General features: G+C 32.4%; 3 protein-coding genes across 5 annotated transcripts in view; 1 reads left to right on the plus strand and 2 right to left on the minus strand.

Moving 5' to 3' along the window:
• Positions 1 to 471: 471 nt before the first annotated feature.
• On the plus strand, positions 472 to 16,576 carry rec (minichromosome maintenance 8 factor recombination-defective). 2 transcript variants are annotated; one of them, XM_075288971.1, is made up of 6 exons: positions 472 to 619; positions 1,553 to 2,413; positions 2,468 to 3,082; positions 3,165 to 3,785; positions 3,853 to 3,976; positions 15,967 to 16,576. In XM_075288971.1, exons 2-6 carry the CDS (start codon positions 1,600 to 1,602, stop codon positions 16,370 to 16,372), a joined length of 2,580 nt encoding a protein of 859 aa, XP_075145086.1. In that variant the 5' UTR covers positions 472 to 619; positions 1,553 to 1,599; the 3' UTR covers positions 16,373 to 16,576. The 2 variants fall into 2 exon arrangements, with proteins under 2 accessions (XP_075145086.1, XP_075145085.1); XM_075288970.1 differs by having other exon boundaries at positions 510 to 619; positions 1,556 to 2,413.
• On the minus strand, positions 4,084 to 12,561 carry LOC142220075 (nose resistant to fluoxetine protein 6). Its single transcript, XM_075288972.1, has 11 exons — positions 12,197 to 12,561; positions 8,579 to 8,871; positions 6,741 to 6,900; positions 6,363 to 6,512; positions 5,768 to 6,143; positions 5,543 to 5,708; positions 5,405 to 5,484; positions 5,228 to 5,341; positions 4,808 to 5,148; positions 4,335 to 4,477; positions 4,084 to 4,273 (listed from the first exon to the last, which is right to left on the minus strand). Exons 1-11 carry the CDS (start codon positions 12,273 to 12,275, stop codon positions 4,169 to 4,171), a joined length of 2,007 nt encoding a protein of 668 aa, XP_075145087.1. The 5' UTR covers positions 12,276 to 12,561; the 3' UTR covers positions 4,084 to 4,168.
• Positions 16,560 to 26,930, minus strand: part of alpha-Man-IIb (alpha-Mannosidase class II b) — a 47,070-nt gene continuing 36,699 nt past the window's right edge. For both annotated transcript variants that reach the window (XM_075288968.1, XM_075288969.1), the window contains exons 2-6: positions 23,876 to 24,882; positions 23,670 to 23,762; positions 21,710 to 23,606; positions 20,831 to 21,359; positions 16,560 to 20,768 (exon numbers count right to left, since the gene is read on the minus strand). In XM_075288968.1, coding sequence (XP_075145083.1) covers positions 20,012 to 20,768; positions 20,831 to 21,359; positions 21,710 to 23,606; positions 23,670 to 23,762; positions 23,876 to 24,349 — 3,750 coding nt within the window. In that variant the 5' untranslated portion in view covers positions 24,350 to 24,882 and the 3' untranslated portion in view covers positions 16,560 to 20,011. The remainder of the gene's footprint in view (positions 20,769 to 20,830; positions 21,360 to 21,709; positions 23,607 to 23,669; positions 23,763 to 23,875; positions 24,883 to 26,930) is intronic.

Genomic DNA, 26,930 nt, shown 5'->3' on the forward strand with positions numbered 1-26,930 from the left:
TCCATTTGGAAAATCACCAAATTGTTCACCAATGTTTTCAGAACTTTATTTTCGTTTTTATTTAATTAAAATATAACAAGCTGGTTGCGCTTGGCGTTTCACAAAAAAATGGCTTTTTTAACAGTAGGGATGGCAAATTACTTGCATGTACTTTTTGATGTACCTTTTCATGATGGTTGAAGTGACATTTACGAGTCTGTGGTAACGATGAGGTTGAAATGGAACTTTGAAATGCTGGCAGGGTAGGTGGCAGTCATGTCAAATATCATGCTCTGTCGGCTTTACGAAACTTGAGGAAAAGGGAAAAAAGATTTAGAACCTACTTTGTAATAGCAAATGTTCTTTTTTTGGCAGACAATTTGGAATTATAACTGCCGATGCTTCTATAACGAATTTATCAAAGCAGCACTTCGACTGCAACGACCTAAACGCTGCGATCATTGTGCGACATCTATTTGGTTGACATTTTTGTTCTTTGCAGAAGAGCCATTTTCTTCCTCTTGTATTTCCTACTCTCTGGAGTAACAACAATCTCAGCTGATCCTATAAGAGCGGTCAAATCAAAATATTTTCAACTTTGGGATCAATCCTCTTCGGGTTCCAGGAATATAATTATCACGTAAGTATAAATAAATAATAACGATATATTAAGAAGTTATTAAAGTATTAATTGAATAAATCTTCAAACAAATTTTGAAAGTTATTTAAAAAAAAAATTGTTCTTAAAAAAGTTTTCCTTAATATTTGTTTGTTTCGATTTGAGTTTCCTACCATACAAAATCCTTCGTAAATTTGAAGGATATTTTATTTTCGTGAATGTAATTAAAATATTCTACAAAAAACGAGTATGTTTGTAGATGAAACAGATGTTTAACAGCAAAAGAAAAAAGGCACAACTTTAAAAGTACTTCCAGAAATGTCCTCCCAATAATGTTCTTTATTTTAACTACAGACGAAGTTGCTTTAATTCAATTTTTTATAACTCGCTTTTTTCATATTTTTAATGTGTAATTTTAACTTTTTTTGTTTCAAAAATATAGTCAGAAATAATAAAATAGTACAAATTATTAAAATGTGGTCGAAATAAATGCTACATCCATTATAGAAAAATTTCGAATTTTTGAAACTTTTTAAAGTCAAAAGACAAGCGTTAGAATGCATAAAAATGATAAAAAAAAATTATATAAATTATTTATTTTGCAAAATATCACACAATTTTTCAATTCACATCCAAAATACTGAATTCGGATCAAACCTTAAGAAGTTAAGAAGTGATGCAAATTCAGGCTGTTGAAATGGTGAACATCCGTCCTATGGCAAGCCCATGTTAAATTCATCGCTTCTGCGCCAATTTTGCATCACTTCCGGATCCAAAAAGAACATTGTCACTGCTTTTATGGCGACGCTTTTTTGCTGGGAAATTGTATTTAGTTATTTTGCGATTCACTTGAAAATTAGCAAATTAATACGGGGAACCTGACTTTTTGATATGTCTTCTTGCACAACACTTTGGGCTTATGGAAATAATATGGGCTTTTGGAAATTTTCAAAGAAGGTTGTCTATATAGACAAAAATACCAAGCTTTAGTCAACTTTGGAATGAATCCTCCTCGGGTACCAGGAGCTCCACGCTTCTTCCGTGGCCGTGGACGTGGCTCACGTCCTAATTATTTTTTTAAAAGAAATGGACGTACCATCCCCGCCCATGGTGGTGGTGGTAGAAGAGGTGGTCGCGGTGGAATTGTTCCTACGGCTGCCAGTTCTCAAACGCCTTTGGTCCCACCTTGTAGCTATTTAAGACCTCAATTTTTCGCCGCTCCCGAAGATGCTGGACAACAAGTTGGTTCTGTGGCAATAGACACACCAATGTGTTGCCCTGGTTGGCGTTTATATTTCTACAAGGAGTCATATGAAGATAGCAGCGAATTAAATGCTCGTCTACAATTGTTAGAAGCACATTACAACCGTTATGTAACCAGTTACGACTTTCTCACTATCCAACGTCGAGGGTTTTTCAACCTGAATGCCAATGTTTTACGCCAAGATGAACAACTGACCAAAGAATGGCCGACTCTAATGGACGATGTGTTGTTTAGGCCCATGAAAACTCTTGCAACATTTGCTCTGGCAATGCATTCCTTGGCAACGATTGCGGCCATCGATATCTGTCCAAGTCAAGAGGAAAGTAATAGGAACCGATATGTCCCAAGGGTAATCAAGCCCCGTAAAATTTATGCCCGCCCCATAAATTTTATCGCAGAACAGCCAATGGATATTATTGGATCATTGGAAATCGATCAACTATATTGTGTTCGTGGGGTAGTAACCTCGATAGGACCAGTGGAAGCTTCTGCCTCATGGATTACCTATAGATGTGGTAGATGCAAGCAGGAGCAAGCTTTAAGACAAGGAGGTAAGCAAACCATTCAATCACGATTATAGTTTCTCTAATCAATTTTTTTTAAAGGATTTCATCCCATCCGCCCCTATTCTTGTAAGCGTCCTGGTTGTCTTGCAAAAGCCGGATTCGTAGAAATAAGAGCTTCTCCGTTTACACGGATTACACCAAAACAAATGATACGAATTTCTGAAGCCCGTCTAGACAGCGCATTACATTCGGAAACGCTAGCCAAACCCATATTGAATGTAGAACTACGCTACGATTTAGTGGATACCATATCATTGGGCCAAGAAATTTTGGTGACTGGTATCCTTAGAGTGCGACCCTTACAAGACCAACAAGAATCCGAGAAATATGCTGAATTTGCTGGCCAAATGGAAATATTTATGAAAGCGACAACTATAGTCGATGGCAAAACAGTTAATCATCCATTCAGTGAAAAAGACATTGAAGCGATAACAACGATAAATAGTGAACATGATAGCTTCAAGTTGCTGGTAAATTCCTTGGCACCCGAACTTTTTGGTTTTGAGATCGTAAAGGCCGGTGTACTTCTTTCTCTTATCGGAGGAGCAGGCTCTCAAGTTCATGATGAAGATGAAATTAATGTTTTACTGGTTGGTGATCCTGGAATTGGGAAATCTAATATCATAGGCATGTGCTCTAAGATATTGCAAAAAGGTGAGACATTGGTCATCTACCCTCCCCCATAGGTTATACATAATAAATTTAAATTGAAATCACTTTTCCTTTGTTATTCAAGGTTCTTTGGTCCAAGCAAAACGAGGTGCTTCAAATAATAACAAAAAACTTACTATGTCCATTAAGGGGCGAACTAATCACATACTGGAATGTGGTGGTTTAATAGAGTCTAAGTATAGTCACTGTTCTATCGATGATATTGATCGATTAACATCACAAATGGAATCTTTCATGAATGTTCTACAAACTCAGTCGACGTGTCTGGCTTATCCCTTTATGGTTGCTACCTTCTCCACACCAACGGCTGTCATTGCCTCAGCAAACTCCATGCGTGGTCATTATGACCAAAGCAAAACTCTAATGGAAAACATTCGAATTCCTCCGCATTTACTCAGTGAATTCCATTTGGTCTTTTTACTTTTGGATAAACCTAACAAAGAAATGGATACTTCACTATCGGAGCACATTCGGGCTGTTCATAGAGGAGCCAAAAAGAATGCCACCATAGCAAATAGATTTAATCAGAAAATCAAGTGTAATAATTCTATGTCTATGAGTATGGACGAGGATGTTGAAAACAATGATACCGAAGAATATAATTTAAGTGAAAAATTTAAAATTAAACCAGAAGAAGAAAATGATGTGGATCTATTACCTGTTATATTATTGCGAAAATTTATTGGTAAATAGAATTAAAGAGGATTTTAGTAAATACTAAATTGATATTTAAATACTTTGTATTGTTACAGCATATTCACGCCAGCAAGTTAAACCAATGTTCACAGATCTCGCCAGTGAGGAAATAAAGAATTTCTATTTGGAATTAAGACAGCAAATGGAGAATTCCAACTCTCAATATTCTATATCATCAGGGTAAGTTTGAAATATAATTTAGGATGTTGTAGGTTATGACATAAATGCTTCAACGCGAATTTGTTTTTTTTCGCTTGTGAACATACAAGCTTAAATACGAAAACAGATTTATTTATATTTTAAATTAGTTTTTTATTGTTTTCCAATTGATTGTCCAAATTATTATACATAGTATATAGCAATCTATAGATATTATCGTAATAGTTTTAAATATGACGAGATCGGTAATTCGAGTAAAATGGCCAAAACAAATGACACAACATAGGAAGCAGCCATTGTAAATACAATAAAAGCAAACTGTAAAAATATATTGCAAAAGTCAGATTAATTCTTTTCGAATGTATACATCTTGACACACCATTGTCCCAGTTCCAAAATAAATAGGCTCCCTTAGCGTGGCTATAACAACTCGACAAATCAAGAGATGTACCAAAAATGCCCCATATGTTAAACGTCCCAAAATTCGGAATATTGGAAGGCAGCAAAATTTTCGCAGAATCCCTGGAAATAAATGCCAATATTTTATTTAACAAACTATGTGCCTTGGGCTAAATATTGTCTTTTTAATTTAAAAATTCCTTAATATTGTAGTTTAATTAAATAAATTAAATAGATTTGAATTATATATATATAGAAAAGTTCAGTGATTAAATTTGGATTTGTGGATTTGGATAAAGTAAACACTATTGAGATTCTAAAAAATATATTTAGCAAAAGTAGAACGAGAACGCCCTAATCAAAAGGACTTTTTCCACAGAGGAATATGTAAATTTTCTAAATTCGACAAAAGTCAGTTTCTTTGGGGAAAAATTATACATTAATATAACTTACATCCACATTTGACCGACATGCCAACAATGAAGGCACCCAAACCTAAACCCCATGCATTTCTCTGCACCGATGCATAGATACTGGCCCAAAGCCGCACATCTTCCTCATTATAATTCTGCAAGAATATATGACCAGAAAATAACCATAAAATTCCAGCTGGTATCAGAGCGTAAAATGTAATATGAAATAATTTATTGTCCTTAAGTTTCAGTTCATTTGATGATATATGATCGTAGACCAAAGCTGCTAGAACACCAAAGAAATAACAACCGAAATTCATATGGAATTGTACATAGAATTTATTGAATTGTCGAGCTTCAGTAAACGAATCGCGTTGTACTCTAAAAAAAAAAAAATAAAAACGAAAAAGTCCCTTGAATTAATTTTTATATTCCTTATTAATAATTTATGTTTACGAACTGAGGCGTTGGTAGAAATATAGGACAAAATTTATTGGTGTAGGTAACCAGACCAGGTATGACAACAAATAAGGCTATTATAGCTCCAAAAATTAATTTACGTTGCCGAATAAACCTATACATATAAACACAAAAAAATCATTAGCTTGGAACATGGATGCATATATTTTAGACTTACTTATGGGCCAACATAAGGATGACAATGCTAATAACAAATGATTGTGTATCGGATGCCAAATACCAACCTTGTAGCATACACTAAAAATATATTAAAATTAAATATATTAAAAATTAAAAATATATTATTAATTTTTACTCTCTCATTTGTCCTGATATAGTTATTTAGATATAAAAGATTAATCCAAGCATTTTTTCGACATGACAATTGTTCACGTTCGAATATATGGCGAAACATGGGTCCTCCAGCATTATCGAAATAGACACCACTCCATAAGATAACAAAACCATAGGGAATTGTTAGTCTGTAACAAAAATTAATTATTTATTTATGAAAAAAATACGAAACGTTTCCATTTTTTACCTCAAATATCGGAATATATTGAATTTCAAGAATGTTATCAAATACTCCACAGTAGACATTTCCTTATTTTCCTTAGCTACAACCAGCCAATTTAAAGACAATAAGAATCCTCCAATAACAAAAAACGTTACGGTTATCAATGATCCCGCTACTAAGAGGGTTCCTGCATAGGTATGTAATAGACGTTCTGGATCTTGTGGGTTACTAATAGCACCCTCATATAAAACCCAATTGGAGTGGGCAAATATCACCAAAAACATAGAAAAGAATTTGAAACAATCCAAGAAACGTAATTCCCTGCCCATTTTTCCAGACGGTAGCTGATTCAGGCGATACCAATTGCGAGCTATGGAGAATCCAACACAGATTTTGATACCTTAAAAAGAAATAAAAAAATAATAATGTTTTTAAAATAAACATCAATAGCTAATAGGAAAAATTTGGGTCTTTGTAAGGCCATCTAGCGGAACGTGAGACTAGATGAAGATTAATGAATGAAATCTAGGCGAACTCAACATCTTCCTTACTTGATTATAATTCCAGAATAATATCCATACTATTCTTAATTCACATTTTATTATTTTCTGGTACTTACCTAAGTTTCCCGAATTGGAAGTATAATGATCACGATCTTTTAGCAGTTTGTCATTACATTTTTGTTTCAAATATAGATCAAATAAACTGCTTAGTATTACCAAAAAAGACAATAAACATAACAAAGTATAAAATCCAAAATTCCAGAAATCTGCAAAAAAAAAAAAAAAACAATGTATAAATTACCCGTGGATATAAACAAAGTATGTATGTATGTATTGGTTAAACTGACTGGGTCTACCAAGTTTTTTTTTTTTTATTTGAAATATTGTATAATTTATCTTTAAATAACATAATTCATTAAGTTAAATTGAAAAATGCTTATGACGTATCCAATGTTTTTAGTCATACCATATTAAAAAACAAGAAATCTGCTTACCAAATTGATTATCTTCTCTGTTATTAGAGCAATACTCAATAACACTTTCTGCCGATAAGTCGTATTTTTTCAAACGTAGATTAACGCATTGATTCACCACTCTATTAAAAATATGACGATTTGCTTCTTCCGATTTAAAGAGACTTAAATATATGTTAACCTGGTCAATCAGAAGAAAAGAAAAATATTAATAACACTGGGAAAAGGCCAATATGTTTGTTTAGTTTGTATATCGTTAAGTCATTAACAAAACTCGATAGCGACAAGATTTGTAATAATTATTTGTAGGATATGGTTTATATTTGTAGTAAAATATTGATGGATTAGTCGTCTATTTACAAAAAAATAAATAATATTTAGAACAGCGCAGAGCACAGAGTAAATTTTTCATGCCCTACTTTGGTTCTCAATAACATCTAGCACCCGACTGATACGCAAAATGAAAACTTAATGTATATAATTGAAGTAATAAAAAACGTTTATTTATTTATATTTACAGTACAGGTATTCCAAGTCAAAAGTATTAAACCTTCTTGGTTTTGCAAGCTACTGTATATCCGAATAGACATGACATTTTTTTTTTTTTTCAATTTCTTTGAGTGTAAATTCTCGTTGGCCTCATTAGATTCTTCTGGAGGTTGATGCTACATTGTGTACAAAAATATTAATATTATCATATCACAGAAAGAAATCCTATTCAATCACGAAATAATTTCACAGTTTTAATTTGGCATAAAAAATATTTGATGTCTTGATAATTATTTATAAATAATTATGATATAATTATTTTCTTAACCGTTTTGGCTTGATTAAAAAATTGATGGTTTCAATGAAAAATTAAAAAATGTTTAAACATGTTTTTAACTAACTTACACCCATTTTCATGAATCTCCTTTAGTACTCCGTTAGCTAACGAACTTTTAAACCGCACTATGAACATATCTGTCATCTTGTCTATATATTCCATATACCAGTTAAGAAATTAACTGCTGAAAAATGTTCAATTAAAGTAAACCGGAGAGAAGATATTTGAAATTTAAATCCTGTTCACTGGCAGTTAACATGAAAATGGCCGTTAGTCTTCCAAGTTTGATTAAAAAGTTAAACAACTTTTGTTATTATTAAAGTCTTAATTGAGTTAAAAAAATATTAAATTAAAAATTTAATTGATTCAACAATTTTAATTGAAACAAAAATCAATCACAAAAATTAATAGTATCAATTAATCATTGTTGTTGTTTTTTGATTTCAGCTTAAAACAATGCATTGACTAAACTACATGTGTAGCTTAACCAACAGAGGAAAATAATGTTTGTCAAATTTATTTGGGCAAAGCCCTATAGACTGCAAGATGGTGGGATGGACGCACGTTTCGGAATTATCACATTCCTCATCAGCATCCTCTACTTGCCGGCTATCATGCAATTAATTTTATGATTGATTAATTTCATGATCAATTAATTTCATAATTGAGCTTCAATCCACTGTTTTTGGGTGATATTTTTTCCTGTGCACAAAGAGAATTTTTCGTAGTCCACATGCATTCTCATGAGATTGGAGTACTTCTAGCACGAATACAATTTTGAAATATTCTTGAGTTTTCAATAAAACACTATAGAACCAAATATTTTTTTATTTATGCATTTTTTTTTTGAAAATACAGTTTTATATATTTTTCAAATTTATATCCTACAAATTATTGAATATTTGATAATATAAGAACGTTTTCCCATTTTGAAGACTACTATTGAAATTCATTTCTTTATGCTCTTGTGTCTTAAGTCTTTCGTTTGTTCTATCGGTCAGTGAACTCATTGATCCGTTACCTGCATACTTACCTTTGTGTTATTCATTAAAATCCCAGCGAATAGAGCATCAGCTTCATTTCTTGGCAAAACATCGATTTGTGAGTGACACCAATTCACACATATACCAAAATACAGATGCCCATGATCGAAATGATGCTTATGATATTGTGAAACATCCTGAATAGCTTGCCAAGCCTCAGCATTTGGATCGGCCAACACATCCGCACGTACAAAACAATAGTGGGATAACTGATCGAATTCTTGTAGACAACGATCATAGTCATCAAAATCATATAAGGGAGGCATTTTGTAATACTGTGTCACTATGGAAACAAATAAGAAAACAAAAAACAAAAGGAATATTCTACTATATAAAATCCATGACTAAAACAAGAAGAACAGAAGGTAATTGCGTAGATATCCTTGAATTTCGTTAGCATTGTTCTGGGTAAAAGCTAAGGTTTCCTTAACCGAAAGTGAAAGGAAACTTGTTTTAGTTTGTTTTGTTTATTCTTTTCGTATTTATCTCAATAAAAGAGCATCCGTCTATAAAGTTCTGGATTGTTTTTGCTAAGTCGTAACAACGGAAACTTTAAGACATATACATTTGTAGTTTCTCAAAGTTACGTAAAACAAGTTTTATTTGAGATCAATCACTCTGGGCTTTAAACTAAAAGTGTAATAATCTGTGTTGTTGTGAAAGCATTTGGAAAATTACACAAAGCAACAAAAATTCAGTAAACTCTTAAATATAATTAAATTTTGTGAAAAACTGTCCACTAGCAAAGAAATTTTTCTACAATTTGTGAATAAAGAAGCAAAGCTCTTCTTTATAGGATTCTATAAGGCTATACCATAAAAATATGAACCCACTATGAAAGAAAATGTGGTTTTATTTTAGAAAATTTGATTGAAATTTGAATATTTGATTTTAGTAATTCTGTCATGATACAAATAAGTATTTTTTTCAAATTAAGGAAAATTTGTTTTTTTGGAATGTTTTGTTTAACATTTTTTCTATATTGATGGAAAAAGTTGAAGTTTTATATACGAACAAACAATTTTTTTGTTTGTATCAATCACGAAATTAATTGATCCACTTAATTTTTTAATTGATATGTCTTCAATCATAGAAATGATAGTATCAATTAAAAAATTAATTGATCAATAAAAAATTAATTGATACTATTCATTTTGTGATTGATTTTTATTTCGATTAAAAAATCAATTAAATTTTTAATTGAATATTTTTTAAAACTTAATTAAGACTTTAATTCAAAATAAAATCATGAAATTCAAGTTCTTTTTTTTTTTCATTTTTATTTCATGTCATTTTATATCATATCATTTACCAAAATTTAACTAAAATCAAATAATTTTCGTGAACTAACAAAAAAAAATTAATTTAAATTGGCTTCTGAAATTTTCGTTGACTTTGAGAGCACAAAGTTTGGTTTTTATTTACCGGTAAGGTGATCATCGTCTTGTATCAAACTGTACAATTAGAAATACTAACTTACTCTTATAAATATTGGGTAATCTACATTTTAGAACAACGAATCTATCCTCCATGTTTCCAAATTCGGAATCACAAAATTTTCATTAAGCGACATTTTCTTAATCCTAAAACATATAAGCATAAAAAGTAGCCATATAGTTCTGATCAATGAGAAGTTAAAATTTAGAAGCTGAGAGTATCTCGATTTACTCGTATTAAGATCAAATTTCTTGAACTCTTAATTTATTTTCAAAATAAAATTCATACAAACAAAAACTTCATAATCGGCGATCTTGGACATATAAGATTAACATAAATACATTTTGCTTCCCATAAATTTTATAAACTTTTTCCAACACAAAAGCTTTAGAATTTCCCCCTTTTGAAGGTATATTAATCTACACGCCTCCAAACAATTTGTAATCCAGCATCAATAGCTCAAATTATACTGTAGGCATATTAATTGTTTGGAACAAATTCACTTAGGTGTGGAAAAATAAACCTTGTAGATCTTGTCGGCCGCGAATTTTTGAGAATTCGTAAAAGTACATAAATAACCAGCGAAATTGTTTTAAAGTTAAATTGCTTTATGGAAGTTCATAAAAAAGCAATTTAAGTTATTATCAGCGCGTTAGCATAGCTTGAAATATTTAGATTTGTTTGAAAATATGTTTAGATTTTTTGCATTCTCTCAGAAAATTTGTATTTTGTTGAATTGTTGTTATCGAATTTACAAAAATATATACAATCGAATGCATATAAAAAGATGTAGTTAAAAAAATTGAAGATAGTTGTGTTGCCTTTAAATTTTAGCTGAAATTTGTATGGCGGCTACACAGAAAAAAATTTCACGAAATTTTTTCCAATTAAAGTCTTAATTAAAGGTGGGTATTAAGTTCGAGTTTAGCCGCTAAAATCGTCATTTTTTCACGATTACTTTTCTTTAATAATCCATTTTAAAGAATACAAACTTTGTGAAAATTTGCTTTGGGCTATTCCCCATCAAGTTATAATGAAATCTGAAACAAAAATGTATAATTTTATGCCTTTTTTTATTGATTTAGTTTTCACTTTAGTGAAAAAATGACGATGTTAGCGGCTAAACTCGAAATTAATACCCACCTTAAAATCGTCATTTTTTCACGATTACTTTTCTTTAATAATCCATTTTAAGGAATACAAACTTTGTGAAAATTTGCTTTGGGCTATTCCCCATCAAGTTATAATGAAATCTGAAACAAAAATGTATAATTTTATGCCTTTTTTTATTGATTTAGTTTTCACTTTAGCGGCTAAACTCGAACTTAGTACTCACCTTAAGTTTTAAAAAATATGCAATTAAAAATTTGATGCATTCAACAAATTTTTTAATTGAACAAAACTCAATCACAAAAATTAATACTATCAATTAATTTTTTAATTGACCTTAAATTAATTTTTTTAATTGATACTATCATTTCTGTAATTGAAGACATTTCAATTAAAAAATTAATTGGATCAATTAATTTCGTGATTGAATCAGGAAGAAAAAATTTTGTGTGTAGGTTTCCAATTGACATGTGGGTTTATAGACAGTTTAAAAGTTGGTTAGCAAATTTCACTTCGACTGTCACTTTAAACAAAATGAAAGCATCAAGCTTTTATGTTTTAAGTTCAAATTTTATACAATATTTGAATTTAAGGACGATTTTAATATTGATGAATTGTTTCATTTATCTTAAAGACATGTTGACTTTAGAACGAAATTATTTTCAAAGTATAGATGTATTAAATGGATGTCCCAATGTCACTACCATTGCCATTAATTTGAATTTATTTCCCTTTTGCTTAGTTTTATATGTGGCTTCAACTCGCTATGTGGTCAACAGTCTTAATTGAATTACATTTAGTAAAAATTAATTGAGTATCGATACAAAATCGCAGTAAATAATTAATTAACCCATTTGGAACATGATACGCTGTTTGACCAAAAGAATTTAGCACTAGTATTTTGTACTAAATGTTATTAAATCATTTATTAATCTATTTACTCAAAAATATTCCAGTACATCGTACCACACCTTTCAAATTTCTTTTAATTATCACCTTTTTGTGTATATATATATTTTTGGTAATTTTTTTTTGTTTTTTTTTTTGCAAAGAATACTTACTGTTCATTTGAAATCCTTGAACTTCTAAACCTAAAGCCAAAAGCATGACATGCAAGCTAACAATTATTTTGGCAAACATTTTTGTTAGATGAAAATATTTGTTGCACTTGTTATTAAATTAATTCAATTATTTTATTTCATTTCAACAATCGTTCACTTGACGCTGGGAGCGTTAAATATTCAAATATTTTTTTGTAGTACTCCGAATACGTAAAGTATACTACTACCGTACCCGATGAATGCTCAAATTCGAATGAGCTTTTGTCAGAATCTATGCAAGGAAATTCATTCCACTTGTCGTCTGTAAATTATCCCTAAAACTCTTATTTACAGGTTTTAAGGCTAGCTTAATGCCCAAAGGTATTCATATTCTATACCAATACATATGCATATACAATTTAAGTTAGCTATCCGCATCGACAGAAGAATACACTGCACATCATCTAGTTTCAGCATATGCATATACAATTTAAGTTAGCTATCCGCATCGGCAGAAGAATACACCGCACAGCATCTAGTTTCAGCATATGCATATTCAATTTAAGTTAGCTATCCGCATCGGCAGAAGAATACACTGCACAGCATCTAGTTTTGCATACACCAAATAGTTCAGCGATTGTGTTATATGAGACGCACACGGTGAACCAAAAGATAACCTACAAGAAAAAAAATACACATGGCCAATAAAAGATTGACTTTATGTGTCATCAATATGAAAGAGGCACAGCCAGAAAAATATGGATGGTAGATTAAATCGGCCGGGCCGCATTGTGGTCTCGCACCAACATTTCAATGCGCTGTAAACAGAATGACAAGGTTATTCTTTGTAATATTGAAAGCACAAACTAAAAAAACGCGGAATTTTTCAAAAATTTTAGAAAGTATTCCAAAAAAACAAACGAAGTATTGTCCACTACTTTTTCCATCTTGGTGGCAACATACAGATAACACAACGAAAAAACGACTCAGCTTTTGAATAAAATTACGAATCTACCTAAATTTTTTGGCTTCCTCATAAAGGTGGAGTTACATACCATGCGTTAATGTGGCCGTTGATCGAAGACTTGAATTTTCTCTTTAAAAGCAACAGTTTTGTTAACCTTCAACCCTTCCATCAACGCACGGATTAACGCATGATATGTAACTCAACCTTGAGGGCGAACATTTCGATCAGTCACGTCATGCGTCAGCGATCGGATCAAGTGGTAATCAGAAGGAGCAATGCCGTATAGCCGGCGGACAACGCATTTGAGTATTCCCAAATAAGATTTTACGGTTTAGCAACATGTTAACGTTGTTATAATGCAGCTACATTAGCTTGTCGTACCATTCCAAATATTGTGGCTGTCATCACATAATGCTCGGCTCAAACGCATCGATTGAGTTCGATACAAAGCTTCTGTGATCGTACATACTAACATGTAAATGAAAGCTATGGAATGTGGTTATGGCATGAATATAACAGGTTGGCTGATAAGTCCCCGGTCTAACAAAGAAAAACACATTTTTGGTCAAAATTCGTTTTTATTATTCAACATAGTTCCCTTCAAGAGCGATACAACGATTATAACGACCTTCCAATTTTTTGATACAATTTTGGTAGTACTCCTTCGGTTTTGCCTCAAAATAGGGCTCAGTTTCGGCGATCACCTCTTCATTGCAGCCAAATTTTTTCCCTGCGAACATCCTTTTGATGTCTGAGAAAAATAAAAAGTCGCTGGGGGCCAGATCTGGAGAATACGGTGGGTGGGGAAGCAATTCGAAGACCAATTCATGAATTTTCGCCATAGTTCTCAATGACTTGTGGCACGGTGCGTTGTCTTGGTGGAACAACACTTTTTTCTTCTTCATATGGGGCCGTTTTGCCGCGATTTCGACCTTCAAACACTCCAATAACGCCATATAATAGTCACTGTTGATGGTTTTTCCCTTCTCAAGATAATCGATAAAAATTATTCCATGTGCACACAAAAAAATTTTTTTTGGTTCAATCACGAAATTAATTGATCCAATTATTTTTTATTGAAATGTCTTCAATCACAGAAATGATAGTATCAATTAAAAAATTAATTGAAGGCCAATTAAAAAATTAATTGATCCAATTAAAAAATTAATTGATACTATTAATTTTTGTGATTGATTTTTGTTTCAATTAAAAAATTTGTTGAATCAATTAAATTTTTAATTGAATATTTTTTAAAACTCAATTAAAATTTTAATTTGAAAGATTTTCGTGAAATTTTTTTCTGTGTGCATCCCAAAAAACAGTGGCCATTACTTTGCCAGCGGACTTTTGAGTCTTTCCACGCTTCGGAGACGGTTCACCGGCCGCTGTCCACTCAGCCAACTGTCGATTGGACTCAGTAGTGTAGTGATGGAGCCATGTTTCATCCATTGTCACATATCGACGGAAAAACTCGGGTGTATTACGATTTAACAGCTGCTAACACCGCTCAGAATCATCAACACGTTGATGTTTTTGGTCAAATGTGAGCTCGCGCGGTACCCATTTTGCACAGAGCTGCGGCATATCCAAATATTGATGAATGATATGGCCAACACGTTCCTTTGATATCTTTAAGGCCTCTGCTATCTCGATCAACTTCATTTTACGGTCATTCAAAATCATTTTGTGGATTTTTTTGATGTTTTCGTCGGTAACCACCTCTTTCGGGCGTCCACTGCGTTCACCGTCCTCCGTGCTCATTTCACCACGCTTGAATTTTGCATACCAATCAATTATTGTTGATTTCCCCGGGGCAGAGTCCGGAAACTCATTATCAAGCCAGTTTTTGCTTCCACCGTATTTTTTCTCTTCAGAAAACAGTATTTTATCAAAACACGAAATTCTTTGCTTCACAACCTAATTGACTTAGAGACGTCAAATTTTGACACGAATCATTTGAAAGTTGGTACTATATAAAAATAATATGCATTTAATACTACACACAAAAAAATTTCACGAAAATTTTTCCAATTAAAATTTTAATTGAGTTTTAAAAAATATTGAATTAAAAATGTAATTGATTCCACAAATTTTTTTAATTGAAACAAAAATCAATCACAAAAATAATAGTATCAATTAACTTTTTAATTGGATCAATTAACTTTTTAATTGACCTTCAATTAATTTTTTAATTGATACTATCATTTGTGTGATTGAAGACATTTCAATTAAAAATTAATTGGATCAACTAATTTCGTGATTGAATCAGAAAAAAAACTTTTTGTGTAACGACGCTATCTATGTGTCAGACCGGGGACTTATCAGCCAACCTGTTAGTTTCAGAATTGTCTTTGCATTGTTGCACTTAAGGCGGTAGGTAATACTGGCTAATGTAGATGGAGTTTTACATATTCATGTCCTCTGTATATTTGTCCAAAGACACATCTTTGGTTACGTCTTGGTTCGAATTTAGCCGAGCTTCGCTGGAACTTTCATGTACATACTTGTGAGTTTGCATTATAAGATTTTCATAAAATTCCCCTGCATTTCGAAGATCCTTTTTAAAAGTCCAATAGTTAACTTTGGTAAAAATCAAAAGTCGATTTAACCAACATTAGAAGCCGAAACGATCCATTTTGCAATTTCGTATATTTCAAGAACTACTTGGACTGAAATATTTATTTAGAGTCGATTGATTTATATAAAGTTGGTCCCTGGATTGACATTTCTAGCAAATATGTTTGTAGGCAGATCACATAGACACCCTGACCATTGCAACTATAAAAATGTTTATTTTCTTTACTTCAAAATTTTCTACTTTCAGTCATTTAGCAGGATTGATCCGTATGTGCCAAGCTCGAGCACGTATTGACTTCTCCAGAGAAGTGACAAAAGTCCATGTTCGCGATGTAATTTCTATTGTAAAACAGAGCAATGACGATATGTCATTGGGCGATTACATCGATATAAATCCAGCAACATCAGCTATATCATCTGGCCATCAAAGAAGTACAAGTGGTAGTTCGCAAGGAAATATAAAAAAATTCATTCAAATGTTACATATGCGTTCGAATGCTCTCTCAAGACGTATTTTTGAATTTGACGAATTGAAAGATATGGCCCGAAGAGTAGGCATATCATGCGGAGTTACAAATTTAATAGACATAGTAAATTTACAAGGTATTCTGTTGAAAAAAGGTCCTAATATGTATGAAGTAATGACAGATTAGTAAGAATCTATAACAACAGCATAAAAAAAAAAAACATTTTTAGAAATGTTTGAACACATTACATTCTAATCATCAGTTTCAAATGTTATCGAAGTGTTTAGTTTTAGTTTGTTTTTGTTTTCTCTTATCCCAAACCCACTGAAATATTATCTTACCATGATTTTTGTTTATAGTTGTAATAAAAACATTTGATTTTTTGTTAAATTTTTCTTTTTATTTGAAATTTCGTTCCTTTAGATACTTGTTACGGTAAGTATCTTGTAAAGTATTTTTAAAAGTACCTATAACTTAAATGTTTTAAAATGTTCATATTTACAGTGGAACCTCTCAAAAGTGGACTTCCAAAGTAGCCACAAATTTTTCCACATTTGACAAGTGTCCATATTTGAGAGCTTTCGCTGTATAAAAATCAATTTATATTTATGAACTATGGTGTCTTTTTCCGTGTTTTTTGTTCAAGGGAATTTTCTTATACTTGTTCAAAAAAAAGTTCTATATATATTTTACTCGAGGCTTTATTTAATTAGTAACTATGGTATTTAAATACTTTCATTGTTTTCTTTATACTTCTTTTGTGTGACGCTATATAAAAGTGTCAGGGTTTTTTCTTGTTTTTTTATTCATTAAGATATCTTTATAAGGAAACTTTATATTTACAATTTGGTTTAGTGGATACTTTAAGTGTTTTTGTTTCACGTTAAAAAAAATCGTGCAAATTTATATTTATATATTTCATTTTAAATTAGTGTTTAAATAATTTGGCTTATATATATTTTTGAAATGAAAATTTGCTACTAAATATAAAAAAATAATTTTAGCTGTACTTTAAAATAATTTTTGATTCGATTATAAAAGATTTTGTCTAAAAAAAGGCAAGTTTAACATTTCGTCTATATGTATAATTATGCATAACTAAGCAAATAAATATCTATAATAATGAAATAGGTATACGCTATATTTATTTACGATAGTCAGTCATAAAACAATTACCTAAGAAGAAATACGAATCTAGTAAATTATTAGTCTTCGAATGAGAAGAATTTCGATTTTTCATAATATTTGAGAAATGTATTAAATAAGTTGTCACACTGGGCTTATAATTTCTATGGTTTTATTGCAAAGACGCATGTAATTTCAAAACAAACTTAATTCCAGCGATTTTGTCACTTTCATGTAAAATTGGGTTTCAAGAAGAAGTTTTAAAATTTTCCACTCCGTATTTTTTCTAACGCAACTGCCTCAACAACGTGCTTTAAATTACCTGGAGTCTTTATGGAAAATAGTAGTAGAGGCTATTGCAAAACAATAAAAACATGTATTAAGACCATGTCTTGTGCTTACATTGTTTTTATGGCTAAATTATTTTTATGAGATGATTTTCATCATTTTTGAAAAAAAAAACCTTTTTAAAATGTAACCAAGATAAAATTACAATCTGATATACGGAAGGTCAAAAACTCAATGGAACAGTTTTTAGTTGATAACATTCGTCCAACCTATCTTAAAGAAAGGCTTTCTAATAAAGACATTTCCCCCATCCTAAGTTTGCCATCCTAAAACATGGTACGGAATTTTATTAAGATTAAATTTTAATTTTTAAAAAAATTTTTGTCATATCACTCATAAAAAAGCCTCTACGCAGTAAGCAACAATTTTGTGTGTTACTATACTGTAACTGCATAGGATTCCCTTTCATTTTTAGGAAATCGAAATGTATTTTTCTATATTATAAATCAATGGATTGCAAAGTTCCGAAATGATATAAATATCGAAATGAAAATCTTGGGACCCAGTGTATGCAGAATGCGGGCGGAAAAGGTATACAAGAAAATATAATTCAGTTATGACAAACAAAATTTATTTAGTATTCTTGTGTTAGAATAGGGTTGTTTACCACAAGGTATGGAAATTTGAAATTTTTAAGATAGGCCAGCTGGTTTATTCTAGTTTCCTTTAAATCGATTTTCGTTTGACGAATAAACAAATTTGTAGTGCTAATACAATGGCGCTGTCTAACAAGCACAAACATATCGCATGCGTATGCCGCTTATATTGGTCCTTAGCAACAAAAGCTATATTTTAATCAAAATAGTTTATATAAAATTCATATTTCTTTGAAAACTATTTAGTTTTTTTCCGAAATAATAAAAATAAAGGCAATTTAAAGTTCCACCTCAATTGTCACTAAAGAAAGTTTTTTTGTTTTGTGATATATTGGAAAACATAATATATATATAAATATTCTCAATGTACAAATATGGTACATTTAAATAATGCCTGAGAAAAATAAATCTAGTATTTACTACTGGTTAATGATTCGTATGTAATTATAATATCATTTTTTTTTCTTTTTATAAAAAGTTTGCATTATTTCTTTTTATTTTTGTTTGTCTAAAATGGTCAAAGAATAGGTACATACATATGAATAACATGTACTGTCCGGCCTATGTGTGTGTGAGTATGGGTATATCTATGTAAATATATTTATGTAAATAATATAACTATTTATTTCTTAAATAAATATGATTTGAACATAGTGATCTATATGTAATAGTATATATTTCGAAGGATAAAGAGAGGACGTGTTGGCATATATTGCACTTAATTGTTTTTAATAATGCTAATTTATGAAAAATATTGATATTGGATTCATTCGAAATGTTCGTTGGTAACACATTATAAAGGATTTTTTAAAAGAATTAAATTTTTAAATTTATCTCCACTAAAGAATATAATTCGATGAATTTATAACTGCTCCATTACATCACATTAAATTTTCTTTGCATTTTTATGGAAAGAAAAAATACGATTCCTGTAGTTATAGCCGGGTATGATCGGGTAATCACAACTCTTTGGAGTTTAATTTTTGCAATCACAACTCTATATCAATTTTGTCTTACTTTTGCTTTGTATACTTTAGTATAAATAACGTCCAGGTCTTTTTAATTACCTTGAGTGTACAAATTACAAATTCAGCAACATTTCAAATGAATCTAATATTTCACATTTCACTATATTGTGTATTTTATACATACACATTCAAACACTAACTTACATATTACAAATGTTGTTTTGTATACCATATATAAATATAAAACAATAATTTAATCAATTAGAAATAAATCCTTAAAAATGTAATGTGTACTGTTTCCTTTGTATAGAACAAAAAGAGGTATTTAAGGTATGTAAAGAAAATAAAATAGAGAATGTATATCATCATTTGTTTTTGTTGCTATTGCGGTTGGAATACTACAGTGAAAGCTATTGTTTTAGAGAGCAAGTTTATATTACATCTTGGAATGATTGTTCAATCATGGATAGAGAGAGAGAGACAGAGTGAAACTAGGAAAGTTACTAGAGTAAAGCTGCACATTTTTGAGATGTTCAAGAAACTCAGTCTCGGTCGGGTAAACACGTGTTTCTGTCCTATGTGAGGGTTAGGTGTTAACATAAAACTAAGTTAAACATCAAAATAAAATAAAAACAACAAAAAAAAACATTACAAAATCAGTCAATATAAGAAACATTGTTGTTTGATTGGTTGGTTTTGTTTGAGATTCTTAGAAAGAAAATAAATAAATTAACAACTACATTTGCCTTAATTCCATTTGAAATTACAGGCATCCCTATATAGCATTTCTAAGTCTTGAAGGTAACATTGAATGTTAATAACTCCATTGGTTGTATGGTTATGTCACTGAAACTTTTCAAAAGTTTACGTTTATGTTCTGGTTGCGTACCAGTTAAGCTGGTCGTTTCCAAAGAACCTAAATGCAATTTATTAAAGTTAACATTACCCATGCCCTTGTGTTTGAAGGGACACACATTGGAGAGTAAATCAATTTGTTGTGAATTGCGTATCGAACAATCGAAACCTTGACGCTGCAGTACCATTAGAGCCGATGATGAGGGGAAAAGTTGCAATTGCTCCTCGGATAGGGTGCGGAAATTCAATAAATGCACATCACAAGGCCAAGCTCCATTCTCTAGTAATAAAGTTCGGCTTTTTAGTTGTGGAGCATTATCGAAATTCTCCACGAAATATACCGTTGGAGGATAACGTAGACCGTTTGCAAAATAAGTCGTTAAAAGGCTGGGTACTTGGTATTTCTTTGAGTTGGTTGTAGAACTTTGTACGCCAGGCATATCTTCGATGAGCACCCAAAATTTATGACGTGTTAAACGACTATCTACAATACCTTCACCCATACCACGATAATCATCATAAAGTGTACGACGATCAAGCATTACCTCCAATTGGCCGGGTTCATAGCTGGCCGCTCCCTGGGCATGGGTTGTAAGCAGAGTAAATCTCACCTTTTCATCTTGCATAAAAGCAGCAGTTGTTATAGGGAAATAATTCCCTTCAATGCCAATTGACGGAACCTTCACACGTCTGGAAATAGAAAATAGTTTTTTTGGTCCCTTGTTTGTAAGACACACAAAAGCTCAATTTACCTATGATATTGGAAACCATTTTGATCTGTATAAAATTCTGGCAATTCCGGTATGGTATCACCCTCTTTGAGTAAATCTTTATTCACCGGCGCTATGTTATCTATGTCAGTTACAAATCGCATAAATAATTCCGTTTCTCGATTCTTAGGCGGTGGTTCAAAATCAATATCATTTTCTATATACATGGCTGTATCTAAATGGGTTTTGCTATTGAATATCCTCACAGTGTGTGCTAGGAATGGTCCATATATCACCGTCACATCACTGGCAATCAAGCCTGATGTGATAATGATACGCTTATCTTCATATTGCTCCAAAACGTCTTTCTCGGCTTCGCTTTGCTCTGGATCGGTTTTAAATAAATATGCGCCGGAATGAAATTGGGCACTTCTATATGCTGCGAATTTTATTGCACATTGCATGGGGTTAAGTAGTTGCTGGTTGATGCCCTTTCGTGTTACGGTCTTCAAAAACCCGGTCTTTTCATCGAACAATAAACGCATAAAATTATTTTCCAATTGAACGTCGCCTGAAAATATTAAAACCAAAAATATTAAAATTTCTTTCGATATAAAAAGTTAAAAGTGTCAAAGGGGAATCGCAGCATTGTGATGCATATGGAAATGGCTAAATACTAACTAAAGCATTGAACCAGTACACTAATGTGGGACTGTATAAAACGAATGCCAATTTTATCTAAAGCATTGAACCAGTACACTAATGAGGGACTGTATAAAACGAATGTCAATTTTATCTAATGAGTAAGGATGATATCGGACATTTTGGATTTTTTCTAAGGTTATTTTACTTTATGCGTAGCACAAAAAAACTCCTTACGGAATTAATTACACATCAAAAACAACAATAGCTTTTACATACCTGGTGGTTTCGATTTAACAACAAAATCCTCTTTCCTTTGAGGGGCCTCGGTTGTACTTCCATCCAGCTGATCTGAACATTCGTCACAGTATATTGTTGACATCAGGCGTTTTGCATTTACCTCATCCACAGCAACTTGATACAAAGTCAAAGACAATGGCTCCAGTTCGGCTACAAACATAACCTCATATTGACGTTTGGATATACGAATTCGCGAAGTAGACGTTGAACCCATCATATTCATACCCAATTCATATGGATCGCTAATATTCCATACAGGATTTATTTGTACACTTCTCAATTCTTCACCGGCATGATTTAGAATTTTTACATATGGAGTTGTGGTTCTAATTGTCAAGGCTTCCACGCGTTTATGTGTCAATGGATTAAATACAACAAAATTGGCAGATTTTCCATCGGCTGAGGAGGATGTAAACTCAATTGAAAAATCACTATTGGGGGAGTTGGTGGCAAGTGGAATTGGAGTTTTTCGGGGCAATTTACTGAAATTATCTCGTTCCAATTCGCTGAGCAGGAAATTATGTTTTTCTGTTCCATTTTGAATCAACAGCTCTATGGCAGACTGTTGCATGCGAACAACATCTTGGATACTCTCGAATAGACGCATACCATAGTCGCGCATGACTGCCGCCTTGGAGGTACCAGTAATGGCATCGTGATGTTGAAACAGACCCAAATTTCGGCGAGCATGGATCATCTTCTCATAGTTCTTTTCAAATATTTTTATGGCATTTTCGTGATGTTTCTGTCTAGCGGTATTATAGGCCAATGTGAAAAGAATTTCGGCTACTCGCAAATTCTGCTCCAACTCAGCACTAAGGATTTTATATGAAGGCCGTGTTGTAAAGTAACCAGACCAGTAGGCGGGTCTTCCTTCTGAGAAAATGTCGGAGTAGACAAAGAAATCTCCCTTAAATGTGGGGAACTCGCTAGATCGTTTCTTGATCTCGTTAAAATAGTCCTTTGGAGTTCCAAATTGTATATCGACATTGTATAGACGTTTGTTAGCCATAATGTGGTCAATTAATTTCTTGTAATTGGCATACTGTTGATCAACCTCACGTTCTTTGTTATAGCGGAAATCATCTCCGACTGGTATGAGAGCAACATTATGGGGAAACAATGAAGCTGTTCTTGAATACTGTTCCAGTAATAATTGGGCTTTCTCCTCCACATTGTCATCGGTGATAAATTGAGCCTTAATGGAGTACTCTGTATATTCTCCAGGAATTTTGCGAAAATCGAAATTCAGACATATAAAAGGGTGAGGCCCACACGAACCCTTAATGGAATATATGTCAAAGGGCATATTATGTGTCAGTAGACTACCCTTGCTCTTACTTCCCTTGTCCTCTCCATGTGAATTACTCCAATAGGGGGTCCATATAAAATCTCCTTTCTGATGTCTGGCGAACCATTGCTTCCAAGCGTAGTGTATGCGTTGAATTATAGCTCCTTCGAAATTGCTGCCCGATAACAAATAAGGCACTGTACTTCCATGGCCAAAGGGATCAATAGACCAACCGGTAGTGGGAGTAACATTTAAATTATTTTTCAACCATTGATGACCTTCGATTAGCTGATCCAACATGGCATAGAGATGAACATTTGCCTCATCGGTCATTACCCAGCCTCCCGTAGTAATCTCCAATCGTCCGGAATTTATAAGTCTTCGCAGGGCACGCTGTTTGGTGGGGTGTGCCTGATCCCACCACAACTGTAAGAAACTTATTTCGGACCATATGAATGTCATATCTGTATACTCTTGCATTTTAGTGACCATAAGATTTAATATCTGCCTCGAATCACTTTGAAAATAGTTAAGGAAAGTCTTAAGCCAACCGGGGTCATTGTGTGAATGTGGAACTACAAAAACCTATAAGGAAAGAAAAAAATTCTATGAAGGAAATTACATCTTTTACCGAAAAATATGGCATACTTTTAGTGGTGGCCTTTGTTTATCTTTCTTCTGAGCTTCGAAGCGCTCCTCGAATCCTCTGTCCCAATATTCCTTAGTACGTACCCATTCAGGCTGTAGTTTTTATGTGCAGTTGGAGAAATAAAAACGAAATCAAAATTTTTTACTTAAATACTTGCACATGACATACAATTGGTTTATCTTTCGTCGGGTCATCGTTCACTTACCTGAAAATCGAATTTTGCATATTCCTCTTGGGCTGTTATGTTCGTATCACTCTCATCTAGAGTATAACATTTATCGCCCCATTGAGGATTATTGACATACATATTGCTGCTGCCGAAGAAATCGCCATCGTCACCAGAGCTTTGCTGTGGCAGCGATGGTCCATTGACTGTAGATTTTCCTATCAATTGATGTTGTTTCTGTCGTTCACCCTCCTCATCATCATTGTTATTTGTTCCATGTCTTACTTTACCACTGTAAGACCGAAGCTGTTGTTGGTGCACCAAATTGGCCTGTTGTTGTGGCTGTCCAACACCATTGCCACTGGTGAATAAACTCGCTATGGGTTGCTGCTCCTTGGGCTGTATTGAGGGTTGGCCCATCGAAATGTAGTAAAGACATAGCAAAATGGTTATAAAAGCCGATAGCAGGCCAATACAACGCGCAGAGCCTCGTCTGAAAATTTTAAATGTCATGCTGAGTTCTGCTAGCTTTGCTCCTTCGATGGATGGATAGACGATGTTGTATTGGTCGTTCGATTGATCGCCCTCAAGATTCAATTTTCAACACAAGGATTAAATTCGTTCGTTCGAGTGTCTGGTTTTTATGTGTGGTTTGCTTTTTTTATAGAGATTCTTCGTTAAATATTCAATTTCGTTGTTATCTTTTTCCAACTCCACTGTATTACATCTGTATGTAAACGTCTGTGTGTACTTCCTATGCAGTTTTATTTTTTATGTTATTTTCTTTTTGCCCTTTTTCTGTGGCTTTGCCACCAGCAACAGCAGCAACCTTAGTTGCTGCACAAAAGGGCTCTGTGTCAATCTTAAAACTAATTTAGCTGCTTGTCAGCCATATCCACATGTCCATCATGATCTGCCGCCTTTGCAACAAAAACAATTTTATTGAGAGCTTTAAGATCCTTGTGTGTTTTTTTTTTTGTTATTGAAGTGGTTAGCGGTCAGCTACCGTAGTCGCATCTTTAGAAGTTGTCCGGCTGTTGTTCCATCTAAACGAAGAAAAGGTAAAAACAAAATCATTAAACATAATCCAATTTTTTTGTTTTGAGAAACCACAATCATCTTGTTTCCTGATGTTGAAATATATTTCAATTTAATTGGAAACAATTTTTCAAATTGGGGAAAAATCTTTTTATGTGAAAAAAAACACCAAATTTGTTCTTAAACCCATCATCATTATGGAAGGAAGGGAACTGTTTGTCATTTCTTCTGTAACACGTTAGGAAGGTGCTACAAATATAAATACGTATAGTGTTGATCACTTAGTCTTTTGCGACCAAGACAACTCTCCAAAAGCTAATGAGATGAAATTTGGTAGTATCTATATAAGCGATCTCCAGATTTTTTAGAATAAATTAGACCTTAAAATGAATGTGCCGAATATACACTAATAAAAATATTTTCATAAGTCCAAATATATCATGTCCCTAAACTACAAATGCCATTTTTGAAGACACATTTCTCTGGTGCAAAGTTCATCAATGTTTGATGAACTTTTTATTGGATGCATTTTATCCTTAGAGTTAAGTGATTCGACTTTAATATGGATACCTTTCCATTTGTCAAAAAAAAAATCTGAAACAATTCTTCAATATCGGTCTTAATTTCAATTTTTTTTAATTTGCTATAAAACTAATACGTATTCAAAAATAGGAGATACCTTTCTAAAGAAGTTTTATACTTGCAATATATTAATATTTATACTTTATAAATATTAAATACATTAAATACATTTTTAATAGACTTCGACACCACATAAAAAAGCAGATACAACGAATAAATTCAAATTTGATTCCTAGTGTCAAGTACAAAAAAACTCAAATTTAAAAAGAGATAAAAGGAGGGCTTAAATGCATCCTCAGTGCAATTTTGCACTTAAACCTTTTTTCCAGGACCATTTTCGAAATATCTGGATGCAGTGTTTGACTGTGGCGACGAATTCTTTTTTCTGTCATATATTTGCCCAGTGTGATCTTACCGTAAGTCTTTGGAATCAGGCAAGCTTCCTTTTTCATTGCAGACTCTTTCTTACGTGTTTGCTGATGTTTCACTTTAATACCGCCGACACATATACTCAAGCTCGTCAATTTGTTAAAGCTCATTGATTAACATTTGATTGATTTAAATGTAACTACTGGAACATTGATCTCATTCACTACCATATCTCAAATCTATTTAACTACGGTCCACAGCAACATAAAAAATGAACTGAACTGTAAAACAAACAAAATTTACTAGCATGACATTTCATTTATTCACTGGGCATTATCATCCATTTTAAATATTTTGAGCATTTCGATTCTTTTTACCTAATGACCGGAAAGATAGCAGCCAATAATTGTATAAAACACAGCCCGCCCAGTAACACCAAATACAACCACCATTAATATGAATATCTTCCAAACAATTAAGTCTTCCATATGAACCGACAACTGTGGCGTAAACGATTATAATGTGTCCAAAGAGCGTGTGCTATACAGTGTCAGGTAATTGAAATAGGGTCATTAAAATGCAACTAAGAACACAATGAAAAAAAAAAAAAACCGGATTGGGAGAGCTGGTCTGTCCTTTTTCAGTTTATATAGGGTAAGTAAAAAATAAAATTTAAATATATTTAAAAAAAAGTAGTAAGAACAAAATAATTTTTGCATACTACAGTTAAATTGGCTTCATGAAAATTCGTTGCATTTTGTTAAGTGTATATGATACACAGAAAAATCATGATTTATTTTACTCCGAAAAGAGATTTTAAGCAAGTTCTGCTTTGGCACTAAAGCATATTGCTATAAAGCCAAATACATATATTTGTAGGAAACGTTTCCCAATATACCTATCTTTCACTGTGTTATTAAGCAAAATTACAATGTCATGTTGGTGATTTTAGATGTTAAATTCCAAAAAAATGTACCATACACATATTAAACGAAAATGGCCATAGATATCTAAATACATGCATGGTGGGGATAAATTCGACTGGACACAACCTGTGGTAGTCGATTAAATTGTGTTGTCGTGACAATGCCACGATAGCGGCAAC

Source organism: Haematobia irritans, chromosome 1 (genome assembly GCF_050003625.1).
Source record: "Haematobia irritans isolate KBUSLIRL chromosome 1, ASM5000362v1, whole genome shotgun sequence".
Lineage (NCBI taxonomy): Eukaryota > Metazoa > Arthropoda > Insecta > Diptera > Muscidae > Haematobia > Haematobia irritans.